The sequence below is a fragment of the Aquarana catesbeiana genome, linkage group LG05, assembly GCF_042186555.1.
Source record: "Aquarana catesbeiana isolate 2022-GZ linkage group LG05, ASM4218655v1, whole genome shotgun sequence".
Lineage (NCBI taxonomy): Eukaryota > Metazoa > Chordata > Amphibia > Anura > Ranidae > Aquarana > Aquarana catesbeiana.
In genome coordinates, this window is record NC_133328.1 from 594,550,142 (window position 1) to 594,565,725 (window position 15,584).

Genomic DNA, 15,584 nt, shown 5'->3' on the forward strand with positions numbered 1-15,584 from the left:
AAAGCAAACATGTTGCTGTGCCCTGAATGGTCTCCTTCAAACTGAACCGGGGCTTTTGCTAACAAAAGGCAAATAAACCGGTTCACATATCTGCCTCTTTAATTACACATACTCACCTTCCCAGTAATATCCAGTACTTCCAGTTAAGGTAGAGCATATGACCCACTTCTATTCCTCTGACAGTGCTGGTTCTTGATGATTGCCAGCTTGGGCACTTAGCACTAACTACAACTTAACATCAAGTGTGAAAAACTATTAGTATAAATTTGGATCTACCATTAGGATTCATGCTTCACATGACTCATTAGGGTGCATGTATGATTCCCCAAACAACATAAATATTTAGATTATAATAATTTTTTCTTGCCATAAATTAAAACTGCTTTATTTCATCAATCAACTTCAATCAACCTGGTGGCAAAGACAATCTAATTTAAAAAAGAATTGTGACTTCTGCTTTAAATCTAAATGGTAGTTTATAGCTACCTGTCCATGTGTAGGTAGCTGGAGTTTTTCAGAATTTTGGTATGTTTTGTTATCATTAAATAAACCCTTTTCACATATGTACCAAAAATAAATTCTAGATCCCTTTTCAATAGACACACAAATAGAGAAAATATGGTTTTGTTCCAATTAAGCTTCTTTTAATGTAACAGCTTTCACAACATGAGTGCTCCTAATCAATGCAATGCCATCAACTGCCTTGTTCTTCATGATGCTACTTAATGCACTGTGCAATTCTCTTAATGGAGTTGAAGCAAGAGCAAAGAACAAAAGTATGCAAAACATGATACTTAGTAGCTGAGAGAGAAGGTAAAAAAGATTTTAATTCCCACCCATAACAGTCACCCTGGAGCGAAGCACATACTGGCTACCAACATTTATATACTGTAGACACTAATTAGGTAAGTGCAACAGTATTTAACACATGACACAAATCAGTAATATGCGTTCTTAAACATTTCTCTGGTAGGTTTTAAAGGAATATAAGAAATAATAGTTCAAATAAATGTACAATTTTCATCATTTATATGTAATTTGATAGAGCATTGAGAACAACAATAATTATGCAACAAAGTGCAATTCTGTTGCAACCAGATTTTCATTTACTAAAGCAAAGTCGACCATAGATAGATCCATTCTCGGTCAGTTCAGGAGGGACTCCCGGGATTCGATCCATCTGTGGACAGGCTGGTTGTACTGAAGTTGATAGATGGATAGACTTCAGTACAACCAGTCTGTTGGTGATCACTGTGGGCGGCCATAGCAGCCAGCAGTGAACTTTGAATTCTGCCAGTGGGGAAGGCTCTCCAGATCCCTCCAGGAGAACAGAATGGCGCTGCTGGAGGGAAAGAAAATTGCTCAATTCCCCCAGCAACACAGTGTTGATGGGGGAATCAAACAATTTTATTTCCTTCAACCCATGTTGGAAGGAAAGAAAAGTGCATAATTTTTGGGGTTGCTTAAAATAAGACCAAGTGTATTTTTCTTTGGTATGTGTTTCAACAAGATATTGCTCTTATCAGTATTGGACACTGAGAGTTCCACAGTATCTTGTAAAGAGGAGTAAACATGTATACAAACATGTACATGCTGTTAGTTCTTTATGATATCCACTGTATTTTACAGTGTCAGAACAATTGTTAATTGTAAACAGGCACAACGCAATAAACACAATAAACAATACTATCAACAATAAACATAATACTATCAAGAAAGATTTACCTTTGCCATGGGTCACCTCAATTGTCCAGGTACAGTTCAAAGAGTTTGGGTAAAACTCAGGGTAACCGGGAGACAAAATTGTGCCACTGGGACCTCTGACATCTCCACCACATAAAGCTGAAGGCAGAAAAGCATGACACAGTTATTTTTAATAACAACTTATACCATGAAAAAATTGGTTTGAAATACAAAAAACAGAATGTTTGAAAAAAAAAATGATTACAGCTTTTTTCTGGCTTTAATAAGAATTTCCACTTGTAAAAGTACATGATGAAACGTGGTTCATTAGAACTGACTTTTGTTTAGCCATCAATGATAAACATTGTATCAGCTGCAAAAGAAATTGCAGTATGTGTTAGAAATTATTCTTAATAAATGTCATGCTAAGGACCATGTTAAATGATGTTTGAACTGGCTGTACTACTTGGTGTAATGGCCAGGTTAAAGCAATCCAAAAACTAAAATTTCCTCAGCTCCCAAAATATTTATCTAACGTTTTCTCTAAGAATATATTTTATATATATATATATATATATATATATATATATATATATATATATATATATATATATATATATATATATATATATATATATATATATATATATAGATAGATAGATAGATATAGATAGATAGATATATATAGATAGATATATAGATATATATCTATAGATATATAGATATATATCTATAGATATAGATCGATCTATCTATCTATCTATCTATCTATCTATCTATCTATCTATCTATCTATCTATCTATCTATCTATCTATCTATCTATCTATCTATCTATAGATATATATAGATATAGATAGATATATATATATAGATATATATATATATATATATATATATATATATATATCTATATATATATAGATAGATATATAGATATATAGATATATAGATATAGATAGATATAGATATATATCTATCTATAGATATATAACATCATTATATATCCACTTGGTTACTGGGCACTTAAACCCCCCTCCTGCCCAGACCAATTTTCAGCTTTTAGCGCTGTCACTCTTTGAACAACAATTGCGTGGTCATACAACATTGTACCCAAATGAAATTTTTATATTTTTTTATAATTTTTTGGAGAGCGTGCAAAGGGGAGAACGTCTATTGACGACCTCCCGGCAAAGTATGTCTGTGCTGTAGCCATCATTCGGCATAGCTCGGATCTGAAGGGGATATTATTAAAAATATCTGGTAATTCCACCAGTTTATATCACTTCCTTATTGAGAGTGACAATGTTATGTAGGCCTATCCTCAGTCTTCTGTGTTGCCATTCTGTCTCTGTATGCTCTGTTTTCAAGAGAATTCAAAACTTCACCTCCCAGATAGCCACCCAAAACATTTTGTAGGGACAGCTCCCAAAGCATGATTGACAGCGCTGCACTTCCCTTTTCCTACCCCTTTAGCCTCCCTACGTGAACTCTGATTCACCCTGGTGGTCATATAACTCAGTAAAAAAAAAAAAAGATCCAAAAGTCAATAAATACTGTTAAAAATATGTACTGAATGCATTATTTATTACTTTTATTGAATTTTGTTGGAAAATATACCGTTATTAGTGATTTTGTAATGTGCTATTCATTAAAAAGTGACTTTTTTGATGGCCAGTGAGGCGGAACTTGTGAAGATTAAAGGGCTAATTCACCATTACAAAAGGAGTGTTTGTAGATTAAAACAAACTGTGCAGCTCTGGCTAAGGTTGAATAATGACCTTGCTATAGGTGTTCAACATTTACATACCTCATAAAGCCTGACTGGAATACTCCCAGGGCATTGCTAAATTAAGCCTACTCATTACTGCTCACCTCCAACATCACAGTAGTGAGCTCTTTCGCTGATTAAACATGCCCCCTTCACATGCTCTTTCTTTTCCCTGACACTGTAGCTCTGAGCTGAGCATTTCAGAGCTCACTCCAGTGATAGTGGAGGTAAACAGTAATGACTAGGCCTCCTTTAGCAAAGTCCTAGCAACATTATGGGAATATTTCAGTCAGGCGTTTTGAGGCATTGGTGGAAGATTGGTCAAAGCAGTGGAAGCTGCAGTTCAACGTTTCTAAATGTAAAATAATGCACCTAGGAAAAAAGAATCCCTTGAGAGAGTACAACATTGGGAATATAGCGTTGGTCAGCACTACAGAGGAAAAATATGAGGGGATACTTATTTCTAAAACACAATGAAGTTGATTTACTAAAAATAGAGAGAGCAAAATCTGGTTCAGCTGTGCATGGTAGCCAACCAACTTCTATCTTCAGCTTGTTCATTTAAGCTTTGACAAAAAAAAACCTGGCAGTTGATTGGTTTCGATCCAGAGCTGCACCAGATTTTGCACTCTCCTTTTTTAGTTAATCAACTCCACTGGCACATTATGGCCACCTTCAACCAGTTTGCATCTTTCAAATAAACAAGGAACTTAGTTGCTGTGGCCAATAGCTAAACGTTTTTCTCCAAAGTGTAGACTGGAAGAAATAATGTAGAAGCAGCAGAACTAGACACATCCGTTTATACAAGCAATGATATAGAGCATGCAATAACATGTAAACTGTGATAGTTACAAATTGCATGCAGTATGTTCTTTCTGACTTTAACTTATGGAGAGACCTTTTCAACAAATACATTATTTCAAAGTATGGACATTTTATACAATTATTTTCTTAGTGTGTCATAGCTCCTGCTCAATCCCTAATCACTTCTGTAATTATGCACAAATTCAAGTATGTTACAGGAAATCAGACATTAAGGGGTTAATTTACTAAAACTGAAGAGTGCAAAATCTGGTACAACTCTGCAGAGAAAACAATCAGCTTCCAGGTAATTTTGTCAAAACTTCATTGAATAAGCTGAAGTTAGAAGCTGATTGACTACCATGCAAAGCTGCACAAGATTTTGCACTCTTTTCGTAAATCAACCCCTAAGATTGTGTATTTAGCAAGTATAAAACTTTTAAAATTAGTCTAGAGTTTTCTTTTTTAGAACATACTGTCCATTTAAAAGACAGTAAAAATGTAACCAAACCTGTTTATAATGCTATCCCTGTAAAGAAAAATCAATTCTAATAGAAGTTTGGAAATGAAATGGCTGTGTGAATTCTTAGCAGATTCTGTTTACCCATTAGGACTAGACTTCCAATCATGCTACAGTGCAAACTTCACAATCTTTATAAATCCTCTGATCAATCAAAGAAGAGTCTAGGCAGGTAAGTTTATTTCAGAAAAAATCTGAATAGCATTCAAGAGCCATCGCAAGAAAGCCATTACCATGTTTCATGGTTTATTTAAAATATAAACTTTTCAAGGACTTTTTTTGTAACTTTTATTTTTCTTTGTCCTTATTAAAAAAAAAAACAAAAAAAAACAATTGGCTACATTAAATTCGATTTTGATCAGAGGTTTCAATAACATACTCACAGCGTGAAAGTATTCCTACATGGCTACTATATTTAATTGGCACTGGTAAAAAGGAACCAGTTTAGGTGATGGAACTGTGCCCATATCCTGTAAAGAGCAGCATGATTAAATTATCAGTCATTGAAGTAGGACACTGTAAGCAGCTCATCAGTTATGAACAAAGGTAAATCAAAGGAAACGACAAGGGAAATATAAAATAAATCAATGTATTAAATTATGCATTTACATGGTATCTGAAAATAAAAGTACAAGTGCCAGACCCCTTTCCGGTCCACTGGTATTCATGGTGGATGTTTAAAAAAAATCAATCCCTTTACCTCTCTACAACAAATATTTTCTTTTTAAAGTGGACCTGAACTCAAAAATTAAGATTTTTTTAGGTCATAAGGAACATCTATAGATATTAACATTGCCAGGAATGCTTTTAAAGCTTGACTTTGTGTCCTGAATTGCTCTTGCATTATCCCAATATGTGAATGTGGGTAAATCTGCCAGGGTTTGTTCTGCAAACTTTTTCACAAATCTTGCTCAGAATTCAAAGTTGCAAAGTGTATAGTGACCCCCAATGAAGTCTATTGGGGGGGGTAAATTTTTCTATGTTGCCATTTTGTAGGGCTAATAAGGAAGCTATTGTCAACTGAGAGGCAAAGAAAGCTGGGCATTGCCATAGGGGACATAGGGAACATGCACCAATGCCAAAAAAAAAGAACAATATCCCTACACAAACATGACTAATAGTTCACAATAGACACACACTGACAACATGGTTGCCATGAGACCACCATAGAAAGAGTCTGATTGTCCATTACTTCAGATTATTGGTTCTTGTGACTCAGCTAACAAGAGAAAAGATTATGCATTGCCATAAAGGCTGATCCCTATTTCTGGCAGTGAACCTGCAAATATTTTAGCCAAAACGTCACAAATTCCAGGGATTTGCTTTGAAATCATAGTAGTGATTAGAGATGAGCTTCGTTCGACTCGAACATCGGCTGTTCACCAGTTCACCGTAAAGCGAACAATTTGGGGTGTTCGCGGCAAATTCGAAAGCCACAGAACACCCTTTAAAAGTCTATGGGATAAATCAAAAGTGCTCATTTTAAAGGCTTATATGCATGGGCTTGGTATGGAATTTAGGGGAACCCCCACATCATTTTTTTTTTCAATTTTGGTTAGGGGTTCCCCTGTGGGGAATTCCCATGCCATTTTTATCAATGAACTTTTATGTGTATTGTTGGACCAGCAATTCATTAATAGCCGCGAGTAGTTTTAAATGACTTTTTCCTTTGAAATGTAATTTTGCTGTCAGACTGTTCTAAACACGGGAAACATGCGCCCCTTTACAGGCATACTATAGACACTCCCAATGTATGAAATTTAAAGGGATATTGCACTTTTATTGTTTCACTTTAATCATTATTAAAATCACTGCTCCCAAAAAAACGGCCGTTTTTAAAACTTTTTTTTGCAATGATCCATGTCCCCTGGAGCAGGACCCAGGTCCCCAAACACTTTTTATGACAATAACTTGCATATAAGCCTTTAAAATTAGCACTTTTGATTATTCATGTTTGTGTCACATAGACTTTAACGGTGTTCACGTGTTCGAACAAATTTTTTGCCTGTTCGCAAGTTCTGGTGCGAACCGAACAGGGGGGTGTTATTCCTAGTAGTGATGAATCTGAGCCCTATCTCTACTAGACCTTCCTGTGCCTACAGCCTCATAGCTGTATGTCTGTAGTGTGAGAAGCACTGTACACCTTTGACTGCTGGTCGTACAAAATTTGGGATGGGATTTAGTGATGCAACTACTATGCTTCCTGCTGGAGAGGAAGCTGTACCTAAGAATCTGTAATTGCCTGCATCTCCCTTCTTCTGATTTATCCATTCTGTGGATGTGATCTTTCTTCACCTTTATTCAGCAATATCTTAATTATTAATTAAGATAACAAAGCAATACATTTGCTATTTTTTAAACAAACAGTGCCTTCTTTTGGTAATACTGTCCTCCAAAAATGTATTACATTTTTTATGTAATACATAGACAAATACACAATACAATGTTAAAAAAAATGTATTCTATAATTTGTTCTGTTTCAAAATTATACAAATACAAATAGTGCAAAGGTATTTACAAATCAAAATGCAGATTGTTTTTCATTTGTACTTTAATACAACACAAAACATTGATGATCAAAACACATACAAAAAAAGTTTAAATATTAACAGGTTGGAGAAATAAAAATAAACAAATCAAGTTAACAGCAAAATAATAATAATACAAGAGGAGAAGAGGAAAAAAGTTTATTAGGGCTGAAAATGGTACACTAAGAGTTAATATGGGGTTAAATAAGAATACATTGTAAAAAAAAATGTTAGCAGTGGCTATAATAAAAGAAATAATAAACTGCACTTGTGATACAAATCCTCAAATTAACTGCTGTACCACTACCATGAGATATTCTCATAAAATATAAATATATGCAAAAATGTGTTACGCTAAAACAGAAAAAAAAAAATATATATATATAGAAAAGTTCAGTGAGTCCACGAGTCACTAGCGTGACACTCTAATGGAAAAATGTGCAGGTGTCGTGAACCTTGTAATCACCATAATAGCCATTGGATAATCATTGGATAACAGCCATTGGATAGCATAGCAACTCCCATTTGTCAAAATTACATTTGCTGGAAAATGCAGGGAAGAAGGACAGGGCATTCCACCCACATCCTATGTACTTCAGTGCAGTTTTCTGTGCATGTATAGCATATTCAATGTCCATATTTGGTTAAAGTGCACTTTGCCCAAACTATTTGAATCAAAGTATTTACATGTTGTTAACAAGCAGCAAAAGAGCTTTAGTACAAGCCCTGACTTCTGTAGCTGCAAGTACAGTAGAATAACTGATCCCAAAAAATCAAAACAGAGGCACTCAAGATGGGTTTTAGTCAGTTTCTAATAGCTTACAGCACTTGCTGTTTGCTTGTTATTGGAAGACTTTCAGGCTGCCACATATTTTTAAAATAAAATAGTACGAAATGAAACATGATTTCAGTGCTTCTATTGTTAAATATGAATTTCACCACAATGCTTTAGCTGCAAACATCAGTAAGAGCTTGTTTTTACTTAAGCCTGTGCTTATTAATAATATGTAAAAATGTTTAGTCTGGGCAGAGGTGCATTTTACGCAAAAAGGATAGCAGTCAGTAATCAAAGAGTTTGTTTATTTATTTCCTTTGCATGTAATTTGTTGCTTTTAAAAGGGATGTCACATCACCTTATTAACTATGTTCGGTGAACATTTTATTTGCTTTAATCATTTAGTAATTCAGGTTCTATGTAGCTCACTAAAGTCTGAGAAAAGTACCTTTCTTACTTACTCTCGGTCAGTGATTTAAAAGACCTGAAGCAAGAAGATCAACATATAGCTACATAGTTACATAGTAGGTGAGGTTGAAAAAAGACACAAGTCCATCAAGTCCAACCTATGTGTGTGATTATATGTCAATATTACATTGTATATCCCTGTATGTTGTGGCCGTTCAGGTGCTTATCTAATAGTTTTTGAAACTATCGATGCTCCCTGCTGAGACCACCGCCTGTGAAAGGGAGTTCCACATCCTTGCCACTCTTACTGTAAAGAACCCTCAACGTAGTTTAAGCTTAAACCTCTTTTCTTCTAATTTTAGTGAGTGGCCACGTGTCTTGTCTTCTGCAAAAAAGTTTTATTTCTATTGTGGGGTCATCAGTACTGTATTTATAAATTTAAATCATATCCCCTCTCAAGCATCTCTCATCCAGAGAGAATAAGTTCAGTGCTCGCAACCTTTTCTCATAACTAATATCCTCCAGACCCTTTATTAGCTTAGTTGCCCTTCTTTGTACTCGCTCCATTTCCAGTACATCCTTCCTGAGGACTGGTGCCCAGAACTTGATGGCATACTCTAGGTGCGGCTGGACCAGAGTCTTGTAGAGCGGGAGAATTATCGTTTTATCTCTGGAGTTGATCCCCCTTTTTAATGCATGCCAATATTCTATTTGCTTTGTTAGCAGCAGCTTGGAATTGCATGCCATTGCTGAGCCTATCATCTACTAGGACCTCCAGGTCCTTTTCCATCCTAGATTCACCCCAGAGGTTCTCCCCCCAGTGTATAGATTGCATTCATATTTTTGCTCCCCAAATGCATTATTTTACATTTTTCTACTTTAAATCTCATTTCCCATGTAGTTGCCCACCCCATTAATTTGTTCAGATCTTTTTGCAAGGTTTCCACATCCTGCGGAGAAGTTATTGCACTGCTTAGCTTAGTATTGTCCCCAAATACAGAGATTGAACTGTTTACCCCATCCTCCTGGTCGTTTATGAACAAAATAAATAGGATTGGTCCCAGCACAGAACCCTGGGGGACCCCACTACCCACCTCTGACCATTCTGAGTACTCCCCATTTATCACCACCCTCTGAACTCACCCTTGTAGCCAGTTTTCAATCCATGTACTCACCCTATGGTCCATGCCAACGGACCTTATTTTGTACAGTAAATGTTTATTGGGTATTGTGTCAAATGCTTTTGTAAAATCCAGATACACCACATCTACGGGCCTTCCTTTATCTAGATGGCAACTCATCTCCTCATAGAAGGTTAATAAATTGGTTTGGCAAGAACGATTCTTCATGAATACATGCTGATTATTGCTAATGATACTGTTCTCGTTACTAAAATCTTGTATATAGTCCCTTATCATCCCCTCCAAGAGCATGCATACTATTGATGTTAGGCTAACTGGTCTGTAATTCCCAGGGATGTATTTTGGGCCCTTTTTAAATTTTGATGCTACATTGGCTTTTCTCCAATCACCTGGTACCATTCCAGTCAGTAGACTGTCAGTAAAAATTAGGAACAATGGTCTGGCAATTACTTGACTGAGTTCCCTAAGTACTCTCGGGTGCAATCCATCTGGTCCCGGTGATTTATTAATGTTAAGTTCCCCAAGTCTAATTTTAATTCTGTCCTCTGTTAACCATGGAGGTGCTTCCTGTGATGTGCCATAAGGATAAACACTGCAGTTTTGGTTACTGAAGTCCCCCGATTCTGTCGTGAAGACTGAGGAGAAGAATAAATTCAATACCTTTGCCATATCCCCATCCTTTGTAACCAGATGTCATTTTTTATTCTTTATGGGGCCAATATGATCTGTCCTCTCTTTTTTACTGTTTACATACTTAAATAATTTCTTTAAGTATGTAAACTCTCCTCCGCTATGTGTCTTTCATGTTCTATCTTAGCCACTTTAATTGCACCCTTACATTTCTTGTTGCATTCTTTATAAAGTCTGAATGCTGATGTGTCTTTCGTGTTCTATCTTAGCCACCCTAATTGCACCCTTACATTTCTTGTTGCATTCTTTATAAAGTCTGAATGCTGATGATGATCCCCCAACCTTGTATTTTTGAAGGCCTTCTGCTTTGCTTTTATTTGCATTTGTACATCGGAGTTAAGCCATCCAGGACTTTTGTTCACTCTTTTAAAATTTGTACCCAATGGGATGCATTGACTAATGCCCTTATTTAATATGCTCTTAAAGCAAACTCATCTCTCCTCCGTGTTCTTTGTTCCTAAGATTTTATCCCAATTCATGCCTTCTAACAAGGTTTGTAGTTTAGGGAAGTTGGCTTTTTTGAAATTCAGTGTCTTTGTATTTCAATGTCGAATTGCTAAAGATTAGGAATGATAGACTCTGTATTTCTTCCATGACAGGTTTACTTAAATTATTATGGTTAGTAAATTAAGCACCACTCTAATCAAAAATGCTTCAGATAACTACACTAGTTTCAAAGCAAAAAAACAAAATCAATTTATTATTATTACAAATTCCAGTTGCACTGCACACACCTAAAAAGTGGACTTTAAATTCTACAACCATACTACCTTGCCTCTTTTGATGCTATCAGATACATGCTATTCGTTATGACTAGGGATGAGCCAAACACCCCCCCGGTTCGGTTCACATCCAGAACATGCGAACGGACCGAAAGTTCGCGCGAACATTCAAACGCCGTTAAAATCTATGGGACTTGAACGTGAAAAATCAAAAGTGTGAATTTTAAAGGCTAATATGCAAGTTATTGTCCTAAAAAGGGTTTGGAGACCCAGGTCCTGCCCCAGGGGACATGTATCAATGCAAAAGAAAAATTTAAAAACAGCCGTTTTTTCGTGAGCAGTGATTTTAATGATGCTTAAAGTGAAAAAATAAAAGTGAAATATTCCTTTAAATATCGTACCTGGGGGGTGTCTATAGTATGCCTGTAAAGTGGCGCATGTCTCCCGTGTTTAAAACAGTCCCTGCAAAAAATGACATTTTTAAAGGAATAAAAGTCATTAAAAACTGCTTGCGGCTGTAATGTAATGTCGGGTCCCGGCAATATGGATGAAAATTATTGAGAAAAACAGCATGGGCAACCCCCCAGCCCATTCCCAGGCCCTTTGAGTCTTGTGTGGATATTAAGGGGAACCCCACACCCAAATTAAAAAAAGAAAAGGCGTGTGGCCCCCAGGCCCTATATACTCTGAACAGCAGTATTGTCAGGGCTGGCTCAGCCCTTTCCTTCTCTGAGATGGCCGCTCAGCTGTCGGCTAATTGCCAGCTGTCATCTCTCCCCACAGTTAACCAGCTGTTGTGGATCTGCTCATCAGTCCCACCTACTTAAAGATCTCCAGCTCACTTAAATGCCTTCGCCTTGGTCACATCACAAGAAACCATCTCCTGCATTCCTGTTTAAAGACTGGCTTTGCTGACATCCCTTCTGGCTCCTTATCCTGCTTGCTGTTCCTCTACTTGGATCCCTGACTTCTGGCCTGGCTGATTACCCAATCTGGTTACTGAACTCTGGCTTGGCTGATTACCCGATCTGGTTACTGAACTCTGGCTTGGCTGAGTACCCAATCTGGTTACTGGACTCTGGCTATGCTTTGACTATGCTTACTCTATTTACCTTTTTATTTTTATTAATAAACAAGTGTGATTTTACTGTACTTCTGTCTCAGTCTGGTTCATAGTTTCTGACAAGTATGCAGGTGGTCCCCGGGTTACAAACAAGATAGGGAATATAGGTTTGTTCTTAAGTTGAATCTGTTTGTTATTTGGAACAGGTACATTTTTTTAAATGTAGCTCCAGCCAAAAAATCTATTTTTAAGCTTTTTGGATAACATAGGGAAGTGTTATCATCACCCCTGTAACATTTGTTTTGCTGTCTGTGCCCCTGTTCAGAAGATTTCACCTCACTTTCTGTCCCAATGACAATTGGATTTTGAAAATTTGGGTTATTTAGGGAAACAAGGATTGGTGATAAAGCATCAGTGGAGACACCTTTTCCCATATTAACTCTTACAGGAGAGAATTTCCCTTCCTAGGGGTAGATTTCCTCTCACTTCCTGTTGTCTCCCTTCGTTTGTAAGTAGGAATCGTTTGTAAGTTGGATGTTTGAAAGTAGGGGACCGCCTGTATATACTATACGGCCTGCCCTATATACTCTGCAGAAATTTGGGCCTTAGGTGTTGGTGGTATGAGAACACTGTAAGCACTCACCTTTACTCTTGGTGAGCACTGGAATGGGCCCTGCTGTGAAATATTATATCAAGAATTGTAATTACATGCCCTTGTTGAACAGGGTCAGAAAAATTGGGCCTTTGGTGGTGGTGTGGTGGTGTTGCCACAACACTGTAAGCCCTCACAGTTACTCTTGGTGGGTGCAGGAACGGGCCCTGCTGTGAAATATTAGATCAAAAATTGTAATTGTAAGCCCCTGTTAAACAGGGGCAGAAAAATTGGGTCTTGGGCAGTGGTGGTGGAGCCACAACACTGTAACGCCTCACAGATTCTGTTGTTGAGCGCAGGAACAAGCCCTGCTGTAAAATATTAGATCAAAAATTGTAATTACACACCCCTGTTAAACAGGGGCAGAAAAATTGGGCTTTAGGCACTGGTGGTGGTGCCCAGAACCAAAAATGTTCTTACAAGCTATCGACATGAACATTGAGGAAGATTAGGATAGTCACTCAGCATAACAGGATAGTCACTCAGCATTAGCATAGGCAGTCTTCAAGGGATCTCACATTCACAAAAAAATTAATCAGTTACATCAGCATTAGGTGCTTGGTAGCTGGTGATCCAAGTCTGATTCATTTTTATGAAGGTGAGCCGATCAACCGAGTCTGTGTACAGGCGCACTCTGATCGGTTATAAAGCCTCCAGCAGCACTGAATGTGCGTTCAGATAGAACGCTGGATGCAGGACAGGCCAGTAGCTCAATTGCATACTGTGCAAGCTCTGGCCAGTGATCCATCCTCAAGACCCAGTAACCCAGTGGATTTTTGGTTGGAAAGGTCTCCAAGTCTGATCTTCCCCCAAGGTATTCCTGCACCATGTAAATCAGACGCTGGCGATGGTTGCTGGAACCGATCAGACCTTGGGACTGCGGACTAAAAAATTGTCTGAAAGCATCAGTCAGATGGCCACCTTCTCCACTGCTCCTTCTGTGACTGACCGAAGCCTCAGCAACAAGTTGTCTAGGAGGACCAGGAAATTGTAACCTCCCAGGCTCTGGAAACGCATTGCACTACCCTTTCTGCAAGGCCTACCAAAGATGTTTCATCCTCTGCTCCCTCTGCGAAGGCTGGATAAGTTCCGCAACCTTACCCTTGTAATGTGGATCAAGAAGGGTTGCCAGTCAGTACTGATCCCTCGCCTTGATACCATAAATCTGAGGGTCCTTTCGCAGGATTTGCAGGATCAGGAAGGCCATGAAGCGTAGGTTTGCTGAGGCATTCAGTCCGGATTCCTCTGGGTTACTAAGGATGACATGATCCCCAGCCACCTCCTCCCAGCCACGTACAAGTCCATGGGTTTCTGGGGACTGACAATGATCCCTTGAAGACTGCTGCTGATGCTGAGTGCCGGGCTCCACTTCCATGCTGACACAATCCTCCTCCTCCTCTTCCTGTGTGATAGGCGGGCCTACAGGAATACTGTCTGGATAAAGGGGGCCTTGAGAGGTAAGGAAGTCCTCCTCTTTCTCCCTCTGTTCTGCCTCAAGTGCCCTGTCCATTATTCTATGCAGCATGTGCTCCAACAGGAAGACAAGAGGGACAGTATCACTGATGCATGCACTGTCACTGCTCACCATCCTCGTGGCCTCCTCAAATGGTGACAAGACAGTGCATGCATCCTTGATCATTAGCCACTGGCGTGTCAAAAAAAAGCCAAGCTCCCCTGACCCTGTCCTGGTGCCATACTCGCACAGATACTCATTGATGGCCCTCTGCTGCATGTGCAGCCACTGCAGCATTGCCAACATTGAGTTCCACCTGGTGGGCATGTCACAGATGAGGCAGTTCTTGGACAGAACGAGCACTGGCATTATATGACTGGCAGAAATACCCACAGACTATCCTGGCCTGCCTCAGGAGATTCTGTAAGCCTGGGTACCTGCACAAGAACTGCTGCACCACCAAATTAAGGACATGAGCCAAACAGGGAACATGGGTGAAGTGTCCCTGTCAGGGGGCGGAGAGGAGGTTGGTGCCATTGTCGCAAACCACCATTCCTGGCTGAAGCTGGCATGGCGTCAACCACCTCTGAACCTGCCCCTGTGGAGCTGCCAGAATCTCTGCCCCAGTGTGGCTCCTGTCCCCTAAGCAGACCAACTCAAGCACTGCATGGCATCTTTTTTTCTGAGTGCTTGTGTAGCCCCTAGAACGCCTACGGAGCACTGCTGGTTCCGAGGACAAATCTGCACAGGAAGAGCCCATAGAGGAAGAAGAAGAGGAGGGGATGGAGGAGAGAGGTGTGGCAGAATCACCACTACCAGCATTTTGGAGGCATGGTGGGGGAACAAGCTCCAACATTACTGCACCCTGTCCTGCATCTTCCCAGCTGCCAGCTTACCCAGTGCACCACGAAAGAAAGGTAACGTCCCTGTCCATGCCTGCTGGACCATGAGTCAGCGGTAATATTCACCTGTCCAACAAGGCCAAGACATTGCCTTCCACATGCTGGTAGAGAGCTGTAATGGCCTTCCGAGAAAAAAATGGCTTTTGGGAACCTGCCACTGAGGTACCGCACATTCCACAAATCCTTGAAAGGGGGCAGAGTCTACCAGCTGAAAAGGCAGCAGTTGGAGTGCTAGCAATTTGGCCAAATTAACATTCAGCCACTGAGCATGTGGATGGCTGGGACCGAATTTCTTTCGATGATTTAGCAACTGGGGTAGGGAAATTTGCCTGCTACAATCGGATTTAGGTGTACCACTAGCAGATTGCCCACAAGTGCTTGGGACACCTAATTCTACACTCATTCCTCTCAGTGCAGGTCTCTAAGAGGACTAAAGGTATAGTGGGGTTTGAGATCCCAGCTGATGAGGAGCAAGG

The 15,584-nt window shown here is 39.1% G+C and overlaps 1 protein-coding gene across 1 annotated transcript in view; it reads right to left on the reverse strand.

Annotated features, from left to right (window-relative positions):
* The window catches only part of CSMD3 (CUB and Sushi multiple domains 3), a 1,635,173-nt gene that overhangs the window by 666,763 nt on the left and 952,826 nt on the right, over window positions 1–15,584 (reverse strand). The window contains exon 20 of the mRNA XM_073632169.1: window positions 1,726–1,842. Coding sequence (XP_073488270.1) covers window positions 1,726–1,842 — 117 coding nt within the window. The remainder of the gene's footprint in view (window positions 1–1,725; window positions 1,843–15,584) is intronic.